General features: G+C 37.8%; 1 protein-coding gene across 7 annotated transcripts in view; it reads left to right on the plus strand.

The window, feature by feature from the left end:
• Window positions 1-22,913, plus strand: part of Pde4d (phosphodiesterase 4D, cAMP-specific) — a 1,338,202-nt gene that overhangs the window by 1,060,492 nt on the left and 254,797 nt on the right. Inside the window, exon 1 of one of the 7 annotated variants that reach the window (XM_013518414.1) lies at window positions 18,521-18,621. The exons of 5 other annotated variants lie outside the window; for them this stretch is intronic. In XM_013518414.1, the coding sequence (XP_013373868.1) occupies window positions 18,548-18,621 (74 nt within the window). In that variant the 5' untranslated portion in view covers window positions 18,521-18,547. One more of the 7 variants, XM_005392668.2, reaches the window with a different exon arrangement.

Here is a 22,913-nt window from a genome sequence, read left to right on the forward strand (position 1 = left end):
GCGCAACAGCACTCACCGCCGCATGGCTCCCCATGCGCTGGGGGCCCTCCTTCTGGGGGCCTATGAGTGCCCACCTCTTTTTATTCATCTGTGAATAATGTACATAGTAGGTAGAGGCTAAATGCTCTATGTATTGGTATTACTTTTAGTCTGAAATTTCTCTGTGATGGTAATGACCCATTTGAAACAATTCACTAGATTTGACAATATACACTGTTATGTTTATAAAGTTGCCTCCTGTATAGTCAGACCAGAGATTCTGTGGATTACCTCAAATATTTTATTATGAAGTATATATCTTTAGTTAATTTAGAAACCCTCCCTTCCTCTATCATTCACCAAAACTTCATTACTCTGTGGTTATTTTGCCTAAAAAGAAATCTTTTTAAAGGAGGAATATCAGCTGACAAACAAAATTCCCTACATTTTTTCTTCTTCCTGCCTTTGAAGAGTTTAAGATCAAGCACTAAACCTGTATGTGCTCTGTTTTGAAGAATAATTGAGTCAACTGTCATAACAGAGGTCTGAAAATATCTGAAGGTAGAATGAATAGTTTATACTAAGCCAGTCTGCTCCAAGCTCTGAGAATATTCAGCAGCATAACCTCAAAGGAACTATGAGGCACAAAAAAAAAATTAAGGGAAATGCTTTGGGCTTTAGAGTTTTTCATTTCCTGTGAGCAACACATCTCCTTCCCTTGTCTCACCTCCTGTTCATTGTCCTGGTGGAATCTTCCTACCAGTTCTCTGGTTGTGCCTGCAGCCGAGTCCTTACAGGAGGGCAAGAGCTGTAAGGTGACATTGTTTGTGATATATGAAGCAGGTTCGCCTGGGCATAATTTGACCCTTGCTGTTGAAGGGCTGTGCTGTCTGGTAGTGGATTATGCTTGTAGTTTGGGATGTCTTGGTTTACAGGAATGTAACGTGGAATTGGGCTAAAAGATGTCTCTTAATTTAAAAAGCCTGTGAGGGAAGACTCCGGTTCCCCTGCCTGTTTCTACTATATAAGTGGATCATTGTGTTAATTGATTTTTGAAGAGGCATTGAGAAAACTAACTGGCCTCCCCACTACCCCCTGAAGAAAGCAGGTAACACCTGATGTTCCCTCTTTGCCTCCTTTAGTGAGTAGTGTGAATGTAGCTCCTTCTTTATGAAGGGCCAGCACCCCACCTTCTCAAAACTTGCCTTGATTTGAGTCCTCTCTTCTTGTCTGCTGGTACCCACAAGCCAGGGGACACTCTCAACATCTAGACAAGTGCCAGAAACACCATCTTCAGCTCAGGTGAGCACTGGCTTGCTAGAGGCAGGAGGTATGTAGAGAGGGAATGTCACCAGCTGTGCGATCTCAAGTAACTAGCATGGGCTGACAGCTGAGGAAGGTGGGGCATACCTTTGTTCTGTGGCCGCGACCAGTGGCTCTTGAGTTATCACAGTTTTATCCCTAGTGTAGACTTGAAAATACTGCACTAAGACAAGAAGGCAGTACTTGACCCTGGCATCAGTTAAGAATTTTAAGTGTGTAAGGCCAAGCTTTCTTCCACCTCTGCTTATATGTGGTGTTGTAGGTGTTTACTTAGGGGTGACAAAGACAGGTGTCCTGTGGGTACCATGGCATCTGTGTACATCAGTATGGGAACCATGCCAACTTCATGGCCATCATCAGTTGTTTGGTGAAGGTTGTTTCCTCCATCCACAGTTTGAATTGCCACCAGCAGCATTCTAGAGTTTGTGACGCAGAGCTGGGTGTGGATAAGTTAATGGGTAGTTTTCCACCCTCCTCTACAGCCTTTCCCACCTCCATGTAAGCCAAAGCTATTTTCTCACTTCGCTTCCTGCCTGAGGTCAGACCAGTGGCAAGGTGGAAATTTGCTCCAAGCATTGTGTTGAAGAGTTTAATTCTTCATACATTACTTTCCTTTTTCTGCATTTCAGACCCAAACTATCACCACCTTCACTTGCCGTAGAATGTAATCAAGGACAGTTTATGATGACTATAACATAAATAGTCCATGTTCAAAGACTAAAGGAACCTAGGTAGCATCATTTAATAGGACTGGTTTTAGTGATTGAGACCATGTAAAGAAACATATTATTTTCAAAATATCTTGTGATTATACTGATTGCAAATCCAGATCACAGATTTGCCTTTAGAAATGTGAAACCCATAGCTCTGAAGTGAGACACATTCATGATATTGGAATTTGAGCCATGGTCTTTGTGTTTCTCTGCTCAAATTTTGAAGCCACTGCATCTGGGAAAAGTTTTCCCCAGCCCAGGTTTGGAAATGTTTCAGGCTTTCTGAGGGATTCTCCATTTCTCCAATCTTGTTCTGCCTTCCCCTCCTCCCCTTCTCCCTCAGCTTTGCCCTCTCTCTCCTTCTGCAAAATTCCTTCCTATTGCCACTTAGCATTAAAACTCAAATCACACCAAAATGTCATTCTGGTGTCATCTTGGCCTCCCCATTTCATATTAGGTTTCTTTTTTCCTAAGGATTGAAGAAAGAAAATAGAGTGAATGTTCCTTTTTTGGCCTCATATTTGAAGGAAATATGTCCTTACCTCCTTCCTCTAAGTTAAAGTACTTGAATATTTACAAATTATTGGAGACTTGAGAACAATTTGGATGTATAAAGCAGCATTGCAATATTTTACCAAACACAGACAAACCTAACAACCCATCTCATTTTGACCAGCTTTCATGTATAGTTGCCAAGTCCTAATCAGAATTCTTCTTTAATTTCACAAAATAAGCATTGAGGAAGCATTTATTGGTTTAGGTCCCCACACAGGTAGTCTCTGAGACCAGGGAGTATAGGTAGTTTATTTCAAAATTTCAATAAATACAAGTAAATGATCGTGGAAGTGAGACAAGACATGAAGAGACACAAAGCGTGCACCGTGACAGTAGGAACTGCTCGGTCCCTTGGTGGGGTTGGGGGAAACTCTCAAAGACCCCTCAGACTCACCCTTGCTGCGGGATGTGGAAGCTGGGCTTCTTTTCCACCAGTTCTTCCATCCACCATGTGTTTCTGAGGATGATTAATACTCCACCATTTCTGGTTTATTTATGTGTGGGCTAAGCATGTAATTATAGCCAGAAAATAGCTCTTGAGCAGACTCATAATTATTAACAATGCTCAGGCCAGGAGCTTCAGCTTGAAAGGTTATTATTCAGAAGATATGAGCACTAGTCCTTTCCCCATAAGGGTCCTGGACATGGAATTCATTATGTGCAAGACTGAATCAAGACTATTCTTTGTGTTTCTGGCAAATTTAAACAAAACTATTACAGTTTTTCTGTTGGTAAGCATCTGAATATTTAGCATTAAATGCAATCAAAAGAAACATATATTAATTCATCACAAAATCAGATGTGCAGTCACATAGTAACTTGAGATTCTTTGTAAACTGCCATTTGAAATAGGAGCTTCCATAGGGAGAGGTCTAAAGATACTTCTCCTATAAGCTGTTTAATTATAATGGGCTTTAACGGGCAGAGCTCCTTGGCTCACCCCTGCTGGGGCTGCCCTAACTCTGGGGACTCCTGAGTCCCTGTGCAAGCAGCTCTGCTGGCCACCTCCCCAGAAGCACGCAGACAGCAGACTTGACAGTTGCCAGGCTGCAGCCCGCCCCAGGGCAAATGTGTATTACAGCTGAAGGGGGACCTTGGAGTATTTTCATCACCCTAAGAATCACTGTCCCTTTGCCTATTGTTTTGTCTCTGCTGTTCAGAAGAGAACTGCTTGCTTTCTCCCACTGACTTTAAGGTTTGGGTCTAGGGTCCCCTCTCTTTGAAACTTTCTCTGCCAACCCAGCCATGGGCATTATTCCTTTAGATTTCATCATAACATTCATTCGGCCAGTTATCCAATCTTTGAGTGCTTCTTATGCAGCGGACACAGTGCTAGGTACTGCTGACACAGAAAGATAGGAGACAAGCAATTTTTGCACTGACTGAAGTTCTACTTAGTAGGTGACATCTACAATGAAAAAACAAAAAATTTTCAGATCTAAGACCTATCAAATAAGCAAAACTCAATAATGTGGAGTTATTCATGGCCATAGTCCTTTTTAAATTATAAACTCTTTCAAGTGCAACCACTTATTTATATGTATTTGCCACAATAACCTATAAATATTTGTTGACATGTCTATCGTTATAAGTTGTAACACTAATCTATACAGTCAATTCAATCTTTTGGGACTTATGTGATATTGGATTAAGTTGATACTGTAATTACATGGTATGCATGGAAAAGCTTATTTTCTTATCTATGGAAGCCTGAACAAATGTCACAGTATAGTAGAGGACTCCCTGATAAGCTATTAACTTGAAGCTCTCATGGAAATGCATGAAGTAGGTTTATTTTCAACTCTGTTCCCTTAAATCCCTTCAGAATCAGGACAGATTTTTCGAGCCCTTAATCTTCCCCTAGTCCCTGTTGATCCCTCCCACTCGGCCTCGTGAGCCTCCCAACTCTCCATGAGAAAGATATCAAGGGTTAAGTAAGTCACCCCGTGACAGCTAATTACACTCAGCCCTGTAATGGTTTTGGTGACAGAACAAGGAAGTATGAAATCCCAGTTAATACAGACACTGTCTATAGCGCCTATGAATGACAAAGGATGAATAAGTTAAGGGTGAAAGCCTCTATTTACCAATGCAAGATGCTTTTCTTTGAATTATGATATGGCGGCTGATCTTGCCTAACCAAATGAGTTTAACATAGTTTTTTTAAATGGTTGTAGGGTGTGTGTGTGTGTGTGTGATTGCTAATTGAAGAGCTCCTGAATTAATACCTGCTAGCATCATTACCTTATTTGTGTAATGGGAAACATGGCCCACAAGAGTTAGCATTATCTCTCCAGACACTGAGTTGCAGCTACAAAATAAGGAATAATCACAACTAACCTGTAGACATATTTAGAGATAAAACACCTAGTAGATTGTAGGTGTTGAATTGATCTTAGTTTCCTTCTATCTTTTCTAGTTGACCTAACCAAATTACACATTCAATTAGTCACTTAGGTTTTAGCTAATGTTTAAAGAGTCATGATGCAGGATTTAAAAGAAAAAAATCAAGTGCACTGGGTTTGGTTTTTTTGTTTGTTTGTTTGTTTTTCTCCGGTATCGGGAACTGAACTCACGACCTTGCGCTTGCCAGGCAGGCGCTTTTGCCACTGAGCTAAATCCCCAGCCCCTGGGTTTGGTTTTATGGGTGGATGGAATAGGCATTTACCGGCCTCACAGTTCGTTCTTCAATTCAAAAATGTTTTCCTTAGAGGCTGGAACCTTTACCACTGGAAATTATTCATACTGTGTTAATTTGCTATTATTTATCTAGTAGTAAATATAAAATATTAAATATTAGCCCACTGATATTAGCCACTATACATAAATTAGTTTCTTATTGATTAATAAAATAGTAGCTCAGTATTCCTAGACAGTGCTTAAAGGAGAATTTGGTACCATAACCACCATCCCTACCTCAAGTTTACTGTTTGGCTTTCATGGCACTGGTCAGCAGTATTTTCTAGAATTTTGAATTATATCCCACTATTTATAGTGGAAAGACCTCCACATTTCCCTTTGTAAGTGGGGAAAACTAGCCATACTGACCTCTTGTTCCTGAGGAAAAGAGCAAGCTAAAGAGCAGCTGCTTCCGTGAAGGTCTGTATTTCTAATTGTTTCAGCCCTATCAGTCTTTATTGATGTGGAGGACAAATACGGGTGACTGGCTACCACCATTCTAAAGGGGTCTTGTTTTTTCCCCTTACACTCCGGCTGCCCTACTCCCCTCAACACCAGCATCACTTCTGAGACAGAGAGGCTGAGATGGAAGAGAGGAACGAAGCTGAGAAGGGAGAGCACCTCTTCCAAAGGATCTGCCATTTTAACTGATTCTTAAAGACACCTTATTGACTTGATGGTTGCTAAATCTTTGATAGGAAGACACAAAAAATAGGACACACAGAGAATCTGAAGGTGATACCTTTTTCAGATGTCCCTAGCCTTACAACCAGGTATCAAGCCTGAGGTCAGAAGTTCCTGACTCTCACCTCACACCTGGTTTTTCCAACTGGCAGCAGAGGCCACAGATACTGCAGGAGTCTGCGCCCGATGCTGTAGAAGCAGTGTCTGGGGTATGGATAAAGAAAGGCCATCAGAAAATAAGCCTGGCAAGGCCATGAAAGGAGGGTCATAACTCTGACTTCACAGTTTGCCTTGGAGTGACCCAAAGAACCCAGTCAATACCCAGTACAACTTCTATTCAATGCCAGTCTCCCTTGTATTTTTCATGGGTTATTAAATCAGCTTTAATTAGTGCCCAGTAGTCTGACTGGGATAAGAGGCCAGGTTGGAGTGTAGATTTCAGAAAGTGTGCCCGACTGCTGTCAGACACTGCTTCAACTTGAACTTTTGGGGCCTATTTAAAGATAGAAATTAGAGTTGCATTGCCCACCATTTGAGAATCTAATCTTTTTTTTTTTTTTTTGGTCCTGGGAATGGAACTCAGGACCTTGCACTTGCCAGGCAGGTACTTGTGTCCCTGAGCTATGTCCCCAACCTAAGAATCTAATCTTTTATAAATAAAACTGAAGGTCATTTTAACAGTTTATCAGTCAGTAGTAAAAAGGCACTGGGTTAGTTTCTTAAAGGGTGGTTTTCATGAAGACCTGATTACTTCAATAAACATCTTCAGATGGTTCTGTGGCCTTGTCAAGCTTTTAGTGCCCCTTAAAGAACAAAAAGGAGAAGAAATGTATTTACTCTTGTAGTTTTTACTCAACATTTATTTTTGTAATACCTTTAATTTTCCATCAATATTTGAAAATTCCTGGGTTCCTATTCACCTTCAGTGAGGGTGATACTTGAAACTATCCAGCAGATATAATAAACAAAGTCTTTTGAACTTGTAATGACAGTCACAAAATTCCCTGTTTCATATTCCCTGGGAGGATTTATTTCAACACTTTCTATTTCTCAGCTTTAAAATTACATAGAAATTGTTTCCTCTGGATCCATAAATTTTCTTCAGACAGAGTCACAATAAAACAGCAGTGATAATTTTTATTCATTTCAGCATCTCAGTGATTGGATAAAAGGGAGACCCTGTCTTCTTCAATAGTAAAAACTACAGTGTATTGGATTATTTATTCATTTGATTGTGCATACTATTCTCTGAAGTGTCTTACCTATAATCTTCCAATCACGCTGATTTCTCCTGCTTTATAATTTAAGAGACTGCAGAACAGAGAAATCAGTAGTTTGACTAGGATAAGAGGCCAGGTTGGGGTATAGATTTCAGAAAGTGTGCCCGACTGCTGTCAGACACTTCTTCAACTTGAACGTTTGGAGCCTATTTAAAGATAGAACTTAGAGTTGCATTTCCCACCCTTTGAGAAACAGAAAGACAAGCTCATCATTTTGTACTGTTCCAAAAGCATAATTCACATACTGGTTTGTATCAGTGATAGCCTGTGGAGTTGCTGAATGTACAGCTTATGCAGAAAATGCTGTGGGCCTGCTACAATGGCCCTTCTTCCACAGCAGCTTTTAACCTCGTTCTCATAAGTGGTTCTTAGAGAAACTGGTTGCCCCCAAAACAGCTTCTACTTAGGTCTCACCTCCTATTTAGAATCAAAGATCAACATTCTGTTCTCATGATTAATTTTATATCTTCCCAAGACTGCTAGGCAGTTCCGCAAGGTGAATTAAACCCTCGATAGTTATTTATTTTGTTTCCAGTTGTGCGGAGCAATAATTAGAGACTAGAGTTCTCAGAAATGAGTTCTAAGGAGCTGGAGGCAAGTTGCTCGCAGGTCTAACTTCCTGGGACAGGTGAGCATGGTGCTGACCTTTCTGTGCTGTTACAAAGTGATGACTCATTGTCCTCCGGCGGTGCGCACATCGGCCCTGTGTCCAGCCTTTGCATTCAGTGGGGCGTGACTCCCACTGAGTAAGGAAGTCACTCCAGCATGGAGACTGACCTCAGAGTTTGCCTGGCAGGTACTGATCCACTCACTCTCTGCACTACAAAGCCGTATCATTTGTATTATAGGGCCTATTTTGTGAGAACAGCAGTGAAGAAAAAATTTATCTTTAGAAAATAAAGTTCATTTCAGAGAAAAACATATTGACCATATCTGCTGAGTAGCTGAGCAGAATGGCAGTTAGGGCTTTAACCTCAAGTATACCTGTTTTCCTTTGGTCTAAAGTCTTCTTTTTGTGACTCCAGTCACTCTCTAATTGGAGGAGGAAGCTAAACCCCAGTTCTGAAGGATGTCCCTGAGATTGAGTGAAAATTAACGAGTTTCCTGCTGCATTGCTTTTCCAAAGGGCTCAATGCGCTGGACCAGCGGCTTCATGATTCTTACACTTTATCTGTCTCAGTCGTATCTGACATTTTAAAAAAGCTGGAAAATCATATTATTGTTTTAGTTTGGCCATTTGATGTCCAAACCATGGATGCTTGATATTTGTAACTTGCAATCTCATGTGTTCAGTTATTAAAAAACAAAAGATCAATAAAAACCTGAGGTAGAATACTGGGTTTGGTCATCAAAGGTGGCATCCACAATGTATGTTCATTTTCTCCATCATCTATGGTATGAAATATGAGCTGGATCATGAGTACCCCCCCACACGAGGAATGCTTGCTGCCTTTCTTTATCTCACTAACAAAGGTGATTCATAATTATCAAAGCAGCACAGAAAATATCAACAGCTATGAAGAAATAGTAAATGTGTCTCCTGCTTGCATGAGAAATATACTGAATTCCCTTTCCTCACTGACTACCTCCAGGACTCGGTTGTGCGTGGACAGAGCTCTAGTCCTCGGGGTGGAGAGCCTACCAACTTTTCATGGCTCATCACAATGTTTGAGAACTGAAAAATGCAGTAATGGGCTCCCAAATCTATAAAGAAATAAAGATTAAGTGTTCCAAGCATCACATTTTGTCAGTTTAAGTAACTGTAAGGTGAATCTCTATAAAAAAAAGTTATTTATTTGCATAAAATCTTGTGGGCCATATTTACTTCATTGTCGAAGTTTTTCAAGTGTGCTAGATGACTGCAAAAGAAGTAGGGGCAGTCATTAAATGAGTTTAATGGTGTCCAGATAATTTCAGAAACAAAACTAAAAGGATCTTTCTCAGATTTTTATAGATGAATATTGTATAATATGGAGAGTGGGTTCAGTTTAATATTTTGGATACAGTATGTCATGAGACCTGCAAAAGTGTCAAAACAGCCCTATTATATATACAACATTATATATACATGTATGTTGCTTTTTATAATTTTAATAATAATAATAACTTATAGCTAGTATAAGGTAAACTTTTACAAAAAAGGTTAATGAACAATCTGCACATGAACCCTGAGAGTCACTCAGGCAGTAATTTAGATCCTGGAAGAATGTAACTCACTGAAAACCTGTCAGCTGAATTAAAGCTTGTCTGCTATGAACTCAGTGGAGCCCTTTTTTATATCATCTCTCCATTCAGCATAGCGCTCCATCCTGAATTAAAGCAGTGTTTTGATGTTTGATCTCTGGTGGCTCATTTGCCTTCAACTTCCCATAAACAAGTACCACGACAAAGATTCGATGTTTTTGCAAAACTATCAAACAAAGCAGTCTCTTTAAGAACACCAGGAACATGCTAGAGCAGTTTCTCTGAAAAATCATAGTTCTGTATTGTGTGAGTATTTGCTTAACATTCCCCACATGTCTGGAGTTAACAGGCTGTCTTTCCTCCCCAAAAGAACATAGACGGGTAGAAAAGGTCAGGTTGAATAGTATCCAAGCTTCCTGTCCCTTTTATAGAAGCTATCCATTTTAAAAATTAACTGCAAATATGATACACCCATATAAATTGTTTTTATAAAAAGGAAGGAAAATTAGTCATTTCAAGAAAAGGACTAACATAGCTGAAACATTTTTTCAAAGATTACTCTGTAATGCCATATTTACATATACACTTACTATCTGGTTTGAAAATACTTGAAATATTTCAATGTCTTAATTTCTAGAATGAAAACAATGTTTATCTTTAATTATTTCAATGTCATGCTCACAAAAAAAATTAGGGTTGGGCAAAATAAGTTTATCCATCTTACCATTTTTATCTAAGGACTGCTAAATTGCAATTTAATATTTTCAGATCCTTTGCTCTTTCCTGAACTACACTGATGATTATGAACAACCTTTGGTTAAGATAATAATTGCAAGTTTAAAAAATATTTTGTTGAGATGCTACTTCCAATACTATCTGTCTTAAGGTACTACTTTTCCCAAACTAACTATTGGATTTGATAAATGAATCTCAGTCCCAATTTAAGACCTGGCAAGCACAGGACAAAAGGAGGTATCCTGTGATCTTCAGGTCTCTCCCCTGGAGCCAGAGGCCGAAGACGTATCCTGGTTTTTCCATCTCTCTCTATGGGGAAAAATTCTGTATGCCTCAGGTCCCTTGCCTGATAGTGTCCTCATGTGTGTGATATTAATGTAAATATGCTAAATTAATGTGAAATAGCTATGTGGCTCTAAACAGATTCACAGAAAATGTTGGTCAGAATGCAGTCTTCCTGGTCAGAAATACAACCCTTTCATTCATAGATGGATGACTTTGGCAGATTTTTCAATATGCCGCCAGTACCCACCAGTACTCTGTTATTCTGCCAAGATAGGGAGCAATGCCTCCTGGAAAAGTCATTCCTTCGAATTGAGCTTCCAGAAGGTCCCTGTTAGAATTCATATGGTCTGGGATTCACATTGCATGGTGGCTTCTCCAGACTAAGGCCATTTCTTGTAACAAGTTAGGAAAGAATCTTTTCCTTTTTGACTGGCACTATTGCTGGCTCAGGGCCTGCCTGCGGCTTCACCCAGTCCATTTCCTTAGCCCATCAGTTCCTGTTTCTTTTGAGAAATATTTTTTTATTGTAATGATATTGTAGAAACTCTGTTTTGGCAAAGAAAGTGCCTAAAGAAACTTTCAGGCGTAGAGGTTTATGAAAGGAAGACAGAGGCAGTACTCAGTTTTTGAAATATAATTCCAGCCATGAAGCAAATGCCACAAAAGGGCACAGGAAGAAAATTTGTAAAAGGATTATCTGCCACTGTTGACCAAGGATTTATTCTGTTGTTAAGGAAACAATTTATGAGCCAGATATTGTGCTAGGTACTGTGACTAAAAAGATGAATAAGCCCTGTTTTCAAAGAACTCATAGCACTAAGGAGCTCCAGGACTAGCTCTTAGGATATAGGATGGCTAAGGAATTCTTTTGCCTTCGAGCTTCTAGTCCAAATGAAAAGAGCTTCCAGATAGTGGTGTTGATAAGGACTCTGAAAAGAGTTAGCATGAGTATCAGGAGATTTACATGGACCTCATGCACCTCATTCAGACTGGAAAAAAGTGGGGCTAGAAGAGTGGACCCTTGCATTAATTCCCAATCCCCTAAAATGTAAAGGGGAAGAGGGATAATTCTGCCAGAGTAGCAGATGCAAAGATCTGAAAATGATAGAGCACTGAATTGCAGATTGAGCAACATGCTTTCTTGTTTAATCTCAGAAAAACCCTGGGAAGATGGCAAGTGTGTATAATGTCTTCGTTTACAGAAGAGGATGTTAAAGCTCAAAAGGATAGTGTTTTCAAAGATTACACGGGTCAAAATCAGTGGCTGAACAGTGCCCGAGATATTAGGGTCCTTATGATCTCCACTATGTGTTGCCAATCACTGAAAATATTTTTACACCAGGGCTAAGTAAATAATCCACATTATTAACTCAAGGTGTTTGGAGATTGAATCCAGTGAAAGAGACTGAACTCAGTTTGTATTGGAATTAGTTGATTTCTGATACCACTTATGTCAGATCTTGCAGGCTGAGTAGGATGCATACTCCATAGAAAAAGGGTGGAAAAAGGTGAAAGATTCCTCATATGAATTAAACGACATGAGTAGATTTGGGACTGCCAATGTAAAATTATGTGGCTGCCATTGTAAGGGAGGAAACATTGATTAAGGAAGACAATGCTGAGTGACAGATGGTGTTGAAATGGTAGAAGGTTTTATGTAACACAGATAGAAGGCTGGAATTGATTAAGGAAGGAATAGTGAAAGTTTTTAATCAAATAATTTAACATTTTAAGGTTTGTGTCTTTTAAAAATAATGTGGATAATTTAGAGGATAAATTTTAGATGTATTTTAAAAAGGAGACAGGAAAAGTACACACAATATATTCCATAGAGAATCAGAGAGTTAAGATATAAGACAAAAGCACAAAGCAATTATTTTAAGCTAAGCATGAATAGAGGATTAGTGTCAAACAGTAGTGTATATTGTAAGCTTTAATGCTGCTTTACTCCATGTCTCAATGACTGCAATTTGTCCAGTTTTACCAGTAGAAAGTTGGTTGTCAAATTTGGTAGGACACAGAAAGAGGAAGGCATTGTTTTGTGGGTCCAGGGTTTTAACTAGGGAAGATAGAAAAGTTCTGGAGTTGGACCATAGTGGGGTTGTGAATGTACCCTATACCACTGAACACTATACTTAGAAAGGCTTAATATATACTTATTTTATGTTTCATGGATAGATCTACACTAGAAAAGTTTACTATTGAGCTCTACTTAGAGTTGAGATATAATCATTACATAAAGATAATTTTAAAATATTTATTGTTACATAGACAAAATGAATTACTCTATCAAAGTGAAACATAAATTTCTGGTTTTAATATGATGGGGAGAGAAAATACTTTCCTACTGTATGTTTCTTTTTAAAAAATTACCCAAACCAACAATCATACAAAAGAAAAGTGAAAAGAACATTTTGTTTTAAGGAAACAGAGATATTTGTAAGTCCAAGGCATGATACTAAAAACACAGTGAGATGGAAAATAGTCATGACTTCACTGAGTAAGAGGACAGTACCACAAAGAGGAGCCCCTAGAACCTCAACAAGACACCTTATAAGGTGGATGATTTCCAAAAATGGGGGAGTATATCAATCTGTGTATAACCTCAACATATCCACAAGCCTTTCTTAGATGATGTACTTCTCTCTCCCTGCAATACAGAGATACCAGGATATTAGGCAGAGAAGGGGAAGAACAGCCATCCAAAAGCAAGACTGAAAGAATGGCTGTAAATTAATTGCTAAGACCTTCCGCTCTTGTTTCTTACATATGCTAGAACATTAGAAGGAAGATGCACATCTTTCTCAAAAAAAAAAAAAAAAAAAAAACTGGAACTATCCCAAGGGAAAAAGTACTAGGGATAGGGGCATTTGTGGGGAGCCTTCAAAGTGTCTGTTGGGTGTATTACATTGAGACCCATAATGCACAAGTCCCACCATGGACAAAGAGCCCACAACACCTTCCTGGGGCTTCATCTTCAGGTGTGAACTGGGTCAGGAATCAGCAGGAGTTTGAGGGTGCTGCCTTGGATACTTTTCTCTCATTGCTGGGACAAAATACCTGATGCCCAAAATTAAGGAATGAAAGGTTTATTTAGTTCATAGTCTGTGGAGGTTTCAGTCCACACTGGGCTGGTTCCAAGGCAGATTGGCACATGGCAGAGGGCAAGCGTTCATGGCGGTGGAACACAGCAAAAAACAACAAGAGCAAAAGGCAGGGAGTAACAAGCCTCTTTTCCTCCTTTATATTGTAAGCAGGCTACCCCCACCCAGGAGGCGTGTAGCACTCACCTAATCTCCATGCCCTCCTCTTGCACAGGCTCAGTATAAATACAAAGTAAGCACACTGACTTCCTGCTGAGTCACTTAGCCAAACCTCTAGACTCCCCAAGTTGACACAATGTATCAACCATAATAGGTGCCAATTTAATCACAGCGTGATTCCAATGTTTCAGGTACTTCTTTTATACCATTTCACTATTTCAAAATGATGTTACATTTGTAGCCATCCATTCAAATTCAGGGTAAACAGAAACAGGAAAAGAAAAAGGAGAAGAGTGGAGGTACAATACAAAGGAAATACGTAAGCACTTGTCACATTTTCAGTTGGATAAATTTAACTAGATCATCAATGGACTGCTACAAGTTTTCCTTTGAGATCCAATATCAAATAGGAATAGAGTTCCGAAAATCAATTATATGATGCATTTCATGTTATTTTTACTTATCTCATACAAAAAAAAAAAATGTTTCTCCCTTTAAAAGCTAACTTTCTGGAACTTTTAATATAGATAATTAAATTTTCTGACAAATATTGAAATCTATATGTTAGCAAAGGTTTTGCATATTGCTACCTTTTGAAATGATCATTTGTTAGCCAGCACTACCTTACAAGGTAATCAAAATGCCATGTATTTCCTAAGTAACAGCAAACCACCATTACTCATGTTCAGAGTATGGCCAAAGACCTTATCTCACTTAATGGCTAACAGACACATGATATTACCATATACACATACACCGTCAGCATAATGCCTAAAAATTAAAAACATAGTGAAGTCAAATTGTTTAATCCTGGATATCTTGAAAAATCTAAAATTTGCCAGCTGTTACAAATATGCCCCTCATTATACAATTAATAATCTACATAATGTGCACACTATTTTTAACAGACAGTCATTGTCGAACCGAGAAGGATGAGTCTTTTTTAAAAGTCCAAGAACTTGGTAGTGCTTTGTAATAGCTCCCCCCACACACACACAGTATGAAGAGCAAGCTTTGAAATTATATATATATATATAATGAAATGGTATATAACTGGGTTCAAATATTTTGAACAAGTTCCTGGTGTTCCTTATTGTGAAATTAGTATTATCAGATCTATGTGGCAAGGAAGTGGGATGAGTACATGAGAATGTATAGGATATATAGCACTCAGTTGAGTAAGAAATAAGAACAATTATTCTTTATTCTTCATGAAAGAGTTAGGAAATCTCAATCTAGGAAGCCTTCAAAGTATAACTGTCTGGAATTCCTGGGAGTTGAATGATTTAAGAAGTTCTTACCAATGAAATCCAGTTGTATACATCATAAGTGTAATAAGATGAAAAGGAACGCTAGGGACCTATGAAAAATTTCCATCTGTGTAAGGAACAAACTACAATGCTGCTCAATACTGAGGAAGTGCTACAGGAGTTCAAAGTGACTTATTCCCATTCATGTAGTACACAATGCAGAATACCAGGAAGCTGCAAAAACTCTGACACCATGATCATTTTTCCTAAGGAGTTATTTTGACATTATCTGCATTCCTGAATTTAAGTACATCTGACAGAATTAGATATCTTGCTAGTTTATAATATGGTGTGAGAAATCTGCTGATGAAAGATAACAAGAGTTTACATAGAAGAAAGAAGCTTGGATAGTGGGCAGAGTATTTCAAGTGATAGTATCTGAGAAAACCTAGGTTACACAGTAAAATCATGCCGTAATACTCATCCAGTTGGTTTCAGTTAGTTAATGGTATTAATTAATGGTTCTTAAAAAGTACCATTAGTTACACTTATCACTGAATGATAAAGAAAGTAAATAATGTGGACCTAGTCTGTGTGTAACTGAGATTTTCTATAGGAGATTTGCCACATTTCACTAGGGGCACCAGCAGTTGTATGAGAGAGATTTTTGGTGTTTTTGTTTGTTTGTTTGTTTTGGAACTATTAATACTTTTATTCTACTAATACTTCTTTGTATGAGGGGAATGACATATTAAACTTATTTACTGAATATATAAATACAAAGTGATTTTTTTTAATTTAAAGTTTTTAAAAAGTGAGTCAAGGAAGAAAAATACCAAGGAATGATATTTTATCAAGGACTGGATTGTTAATGTGACACAAGTCAAATGACTGAAGTTTGAGAAACATATTACAGAATGGTTTAAGTCAAAAAATATGTGCATGACTCTGTGACCTCAGACATATGGGGTATCATCCATCAGGGTACTGTCCATTGACATGGGATGCCAACAGGCATGCAGAAAGCAATGTGCACAGTCTTATACAATTAAGTGTGTTAAGCAAATATTGAGAAATAATAGCAGCTATGACCTTACAGAAGGACGTGGCTTTTGTAAAGCCCAATGTCCTCAGGCTCAGAAATTCTCATGGGTTTGTATTCCCTTTCATGCCTGGATACTAACAAGAATCTGGAAGGTAATGGCCCCTCTCCATTCATCTAAGGTTTTCAGAGGAAAATCTATAAGATGCTCAGACTGTAGAATAGTAATTTAGAAATGTTCATGTGAAAAAACTATGTTATAATAGAGATAGTGCTATAATATTGAACGAGTACTTTTTTAAAAATGCTATCACTACCTTAAACAAAAGTAGAAGCAAATTTACTTATTTTTAAAATTTTTGTTTTTGTTTTTGTTTTTGTTTTTTTTGGTTTTTCTCCGGTACCGGGAACCGAATTCACGACCTTGCGCTTGCCAGGCAGGTGCTTTGCCGCTGAGCTAAATCCCCAGCCCTATTTTTAAAATTTTTAATGTTCTATTAGTATATGTTTGTAATATATTATAGTCACATTCATCTTTTAATGATTTATATCTGAGTAGCCTGGAATACTTTGCATCATTCTTTTACTGCAATGGCAACCTCTTTGTACCTGTCTAAAACATTATGAGTATTCTGGGTTAGTTGCATAGATTGTCAGACTCCCCACTTCGGCATGTTTTCTTTGGGAATAAGAGTTATACATTATTCACTGTGGGGCTGTTATTCAGTATTTAGTAGATGCTTAACGATATGTTAAGCTTTTCAGAGGAAGACTCTTGGAATACAGGAAATTTTGAACAAGGGAGAGATGGGACCAAATCTTAAAGGTGTCTAAGAAAGAAGGGAGTGGCATTATGTTGTCATCTCACTGGGACAGAGAGCCTTCAGAGGGACCTTAGAACACAGGGCTCATTTCTGGAGTGCTTATCGTGTAACATTTAAACACTGCACTCTGTGATCACTGTCATTTTCTTTCTGAAATGACAAGAGGATGACTTTCGGTAGACCTTACTTTGGGAGAAAACACTCTTACAAATAGAAGTAGCTGCTTGATTTTACTTGGTTTACCTTTTCTTCCTTGTATCATGTTAAAATTCCAAAGAAGAAAAATGTTAAACTTCCTGTCCTAAGTTGCTCAAATGAGTCCTAGCCTCACAGGCCTTCTGAGTTTCTAAGAGTATGCCATTAGTTAATCAGCCTTAAAGAGCCAGCAGTATACTGAGCATGGGTCAGAACTAATAAGGCAAGAACGTCGCTGGGCAAAGGAAACCTGAAAAGCTGGAAGAGATAAGCAACTTACTGACATTTAATCCAAAAAGCTTGAGAATCATAAAAGAAGGCTAGATTGCAAATGTACCTTGAAGTGTGACCAGGGGAGGAATTGAGGGCTTGTTTTAATAAGCAGCCAAAATCTCTGGCAGATGCCTTACTACTTTAATTCTCCAAGTTGTTTGGGTGGGTCACAACTACACTCCAACATCCTGCCTACAAATGCTAAACAAATACTGAGTTTACGTCAGACTAGAGAACCAATGCACTAACTAATGTTATTCAAGGAGTCTGAATACCTAACTTATTTTGACTTGACAATTCACATCCAAAATATTTGAAGTCAGCACAGCCAGAGGAATATATATCTATATATATCTATATATATAGATATATAGATATATATAGATATATATATATGTATAAATATTCAGAGGGTTAGTGAGGGTGACCAAATGTACCTTAGGAAATTACCTTAGGAAATGCGGGAATCAGCTTAGACTATATCTACTGTAATAGAACAGTTTTTATTTCAGATATAGGCTGAAGGGCAGGTATTGGCCTTGCAAACAGTTAAGAGATATTAACAGGGTGTGGAGTTTTGAAACACTCCTAGGAACTAACAAATCAGGAGTCTTTGTGTATACAAATCAATGAATATACATTTTTTTTTCACTAAGGTTTAGAAAACATTGAACAAGGGAACAGGCACAGTACATGTAACTACTTGTCTAGTAGTAAGACATTAGATTTTTCAGTATGAGCCTTCCAGTACTACCTGATTCAAAGTGCCTGCTAGGCTTTCCTGAGTCTTTTAAGAGGCAATTTACATCTCTACAGCTGACCCACAGTGTGACTCAAATCTGATCACAAGGAACAGTTGCTGAGTCTCCATACCCTTTCAGCTCTGCTCCTGAAGAGAACATGGAAGTTTTCAGTGTTTTAGTGTGGTGCTTAGAGAAAACGGCTTTTTAAAAGATAAACAAAAATCCCACTGGCAAGGAGTGTGTTCCTTATAAAGGTGCTTACAGAATCTTACCCTGAATAACATAGACACCTCATTTTCCAAAGGAGGAAATGTTTTTATAAGTTTTGAGCTGTCTCTGTGCTGCTTGGCTGGTTTACAGTTCTGGTTTCTGTAGCTGGTCTGCCTCTTTGCTTTGTAAGTTTGAGCAACTGACCAAGCCAGGCTGGAATTTTTTTTTTTTTTTTTTTTTTTTTTTCCTCACTTCCCTGCGATGTTTTCAACTGCCTTCTCACAGACGTCATTCAGCCCTTGAGGAATACTTTCTGCCTGGTGAGATTGAATGATACAGTTCTCATTCACAAAGGCTTGGAGTCAGATTCTAAACAGGAGACACAACGGAAATGACATTGGCAGGTAAATCAGCCCACTCCAGTGCAGGGGGGAGAGCTCTGTTCCTTCCCTGACTTCTCTGCTCCACCGACAAGACTGTTTTCCTGTGGTGGAGCTGAAGTGAAACTTCCTGGCAGCTCTCCGTGTCACAGGACCCCGTCATTGTCATTTTCTCTTTCTTACTGAGCACCTTCAGTGCTGGAAAGCTGTAAACCTGTTATTATGGAATTGCAAAACAGAGGAGATCAAGTGACCCTTTCAGAGAGCTCTTTTCCTCTGTGATCCAGATGAGGAATAGATGAAAAAAAAAAAAAAAAATCGATTCCACCCTTGGCAATGCAAGACAGAAGAGAAACTGTCACTTCCGAACAGGCTAGCCCTGGAGTAAAAGTATGAAGGAGGACAGCGCTCCCGGGGCTTAGAGCTTCCTGTGAGCAGGAGAGGCACAGGAGGTGAACTCCGGGCGAAAGGGATCTTTTCAAGCAACCCGCCTTGGAACTGGAACATGTGAAAAAAAAAAAAAAAGAAAGAAAAAGAAAAAAACTCCTTTGCAAGACAGGTGAAAGTATTAATTAGAAGGCTTGAAAACATTTTTTTCTTTTTCCTTTTTTTTTTTGTTCTTTTTCCAAAATGAGCATTATTATGAAGCCAAGATCCCGGTCAACAAGTTCCCTAAGGACGACAGAGGCAACTTGGTAAAGTGTATTTTTCCCTGTTTCCCCCTTTGCGTTTTAAGACTGAGAGGGTGCGGAGTAATTAGTAATTACTGACGCAGTGCGTGATGGTCAGGTTTTGCGGGAAAGAGCAGGGTGTTCTCGCATGCTCTTTTATTCTCTCTTTGGCTCCCTTATCTTGTCTACTCTGTCCAAAGAGGCGCCTTTTTTTTAACTCCCTGTGGACTGTAGTAACTTATCAGGTGATAATCTTTGAAGAAGAAAACAAACCAACAGCTGTGCAGGGAGTTTTGAAAATGAAGACTTTCTCCTTTTTCTCTGTATGATTTGGTCACTTGGTTTTTCAGCTTCTCTGCCTACTGCAAGCCGGCTGGAAGTTGACAGGCTTTGCCCTTGTGTTTAAAACTAAAAATGGCTTGCATGTTAGCTCAGATGTGAATTAATGATGTTTCATTTCTTTAATCACATACATGAAACCAACTTGAATATAAAACTGTGTAGCTAAATCTATATCAAGTTGCTTGTCATTAAGTTGTCTCTTATGATTTAGTCATGTTCCCTGTTAGTCATATTTTTGGTGATTTTAATATTTCTACCATTTTATTTTGAGACAGCATCTTGCTATGTAGTGCAGGCTGGCCTCGAACTCACAGCCATTCTCCTGCCTCAGCCTCCTGAGTGCTGGGATTATAGACATGCGCCAGCCATACCTGGCAATATTTCTACCATATTAAATGTATGTTTCTTTCAATATATTCTAATATTTCTTTTACTATTTCTCCATTGCTGCTGTGATATGCTCGTAGTCATATGACCCATAAGGAAAACTTTTCCAACGAGGTAACTTTGGTGTCTAGAATAGCTATGTATAGAATATATAGCTGTTTCAAGGTTAACCTTATTTATCCAGTGATTGTAAATAAACACCAAGCTCACCTCTTTGAAATGGAAGTAACCATGCTTCACATAGGAGAAATAAGAGCAGTGAATGAGGGCAGATGTTTGGGGGGGACATGTAAGTAGTCAAGCAACTCGGTTATGCATTTGTGAGCAGGCAAAGACAGCTAAACATTTAAATCATTTCCCGGTCGGAAATTCAGCCCACGTTCATGTGAATGGGTACTTGTTTGCTGTTATTACCTTACTACTTTAGAGTGAACCGGAAGTAAGAATTGCCCCTTCAGTAGTATTTCTAATGAAGCTTTAATAAAGAATTTGTGGCCTGTCATGCTTGTAGTTCTTTATAAAAGACTACATGTGATAACCCTCTGAGTTTATTTCAAGACAATTTTTTATCTACAAATATATTTGTAAGGTCATTTTTTGTTAAGCAACAAATGCTGGGAACATTTGGAATTATTTTATGAATTGCCTTGCCTAATCTAAATCTCTTACGTACTTAATCACAATTCATAAAATAAGTGAATTTTACTCATTGTTGATAGGCTTCCCATGTGGTAAGAAGATCTGATACTTAAATAAATAGGATTTTCCTAGTGTCTTAAGTGCCAGGAGATATTTTCAAACCCAGGGTTCAATTGGCGAGAACTAATTTCAGGAGACTACTAATGTTGACAACTTCTACTCTTCAGAAATTGTCATAGCTTATTTTTATCCACAGCTCTTCTGTTTTATTTTAAGTTGTGTGAGACATTGTCATAAGTAAATAGGTTCACAGTTCAAAATACCCACTAAAAATCTTAGTTGTTAATATGTCTATTGCACCATTTAATTTTAAATATTCCACATAGTATTGTGGTCAGAATAATTTTTGTACAAGGAATAAATGCTTCCCTCTATGTTAGTAAGTCATAGTTGTAACTACAATATAGAAACCTTTTAATTTACATCTGACTTCATACTACAACTGCTTGGGTACATTGCTTCAGCTTTCAAATAATTTGGCCTAAGTTTATAATGGTGAGTTACAATAGTTTTACCATTTTATTATATTTTTTTATCACTCAAAACCAATACATATATATTTATTTATATTTACATTTATTGATTTAATCATTTATTCAAACTTTTATGGTAAAATCAGCATAGATTGTAGATTAGGTTTGCAGAAAAATATATACTTGTGTGTATACACATAAAAACACATACTTACTTACTAGTTATCCATACACACAAAGCAGGCTCCACTGTCTCCTACCAGAGTTCTTTCTCTATCCTCTCAGCCACTTTTATCCCACCCCATTCCTTCCCAAACACCAAGGCCTAGTTGACTTCCCCTGAAAGAGACCTCCTGATTTACAATGTTTCCCCTTTTCCCTACTTATTTTCTTCATTTTGTTTTTCAGAATACCTCATTTTGGGGGCCTATCTGTTGGCCTTATCATCTTAATTTTGTCTGTGTAAATCAAATTTCTGTTCCATTGGCCCACTTTTCCCAAATCAGTCTCCCAGTCCTCCTAGGGGTGCCCCAAAGCCAAACACTACCTTTGGAAGTCTGCTATTGTCTTCTAAAGACTCATTGAAAAAGGTCAGCCCTACTTGTGATGACATTTTTACAAACTCCAAATAAATGAGATAAAAAATCTTGAAATTAGCCTATTTATTTTTGTATAAACATGGCACAGATTTTGAGTTTATATAATAAAGGAATATGACAGATTGCTTTTATTTATTCAGTATTGATGGGAACATTACTCATAATCCCCATGATCCCATCCTTAACTATTCTCATTTGTAACTGTTCTCATTTTTATGTTTTGAGTACCTACTCTAAGCCAGATCAGAAAAGGAAGTGACTGCGGCATTATTCTTAAGCAGTATTTAAAAAGTTCTCACACACGAGATTGAGAAAACGTTAATATGTGTATTTTCTCATGCGTAAAGTTAATGCTGTTAGGAAATTTATTGATTGGTGTATTCTTTGCCTTTTTTGATTGTTTTAGTAACAGTATTCTGTCTTCTAGTTCTGTGTAACAAAACAATGGCATTGCATTACATATTTAACTTTTACACATTTCAAATTCAGATTAATTTAACAAATTATGTATTACAGTGATATAATATTTTTCCTCAATATCTTTGTCATATTTTTCCATTTATAAACATACCTTGGGGATGCTTATTAATCTACTAAGCTATGTTATTTAGTTTAATTAAAAAATAAATCAGCCTTGAAAATATAGAGAATTTTGGTAAAGAAAACAACTTTATTTTTTACTGCTTTTAGATCATGCAGTATTTAGGATTTACTTGTTGCATTTAAGACTGCTTATTGCATAACCTTGCGGTTTTTTATAAAGCAAATCTTGAGTTGAGATTAAATATGTAAAAATGGTACTCAGTTTTATAGGTACAGAAAACAGTCTGAAGGTCTCTCTTCCAAGTTTTTGGTGGTTTTACCTTTTAGGGATAAAAATGGTCAGAGCAGGGACTTTCTTTTAAGCTGTATTTCTATATTGTATGACTCTTTCATTAAGAAAGTATTAGATGTGAAAGTTTGAGTTCATCCTCTTTAGTGTAGATATCTATCCATTCAAGAACATTTTGCTCATGGTTCAAAATGTGAGTATTTCAGTGCAGGGTAGATACAATTCTTGAAGCTCAAATCAATATAATTATTATAATTATTATTAATTTATTTTTATTATTGTTATTATTGTTATCTTTTTCTCCTAAAGTTAT

This window comes from Chinchilla lanigera, unplaced genomic scaffold (genome assembly GCF_000276665.1).
Source record: "Chinchilla lanigera isolate Chin_1 unplaced genomic scaffold, ChiLan1.0 scaffold00045, whole genome shotgun sequence".
Taxonomy (NCBI): domain Eukaryota; kingdom Metazoa; phylum Chordata; class Mammalia; order Rodentia; family Chinchillidae; genus Chinchilla; species Chinchilla lanigera.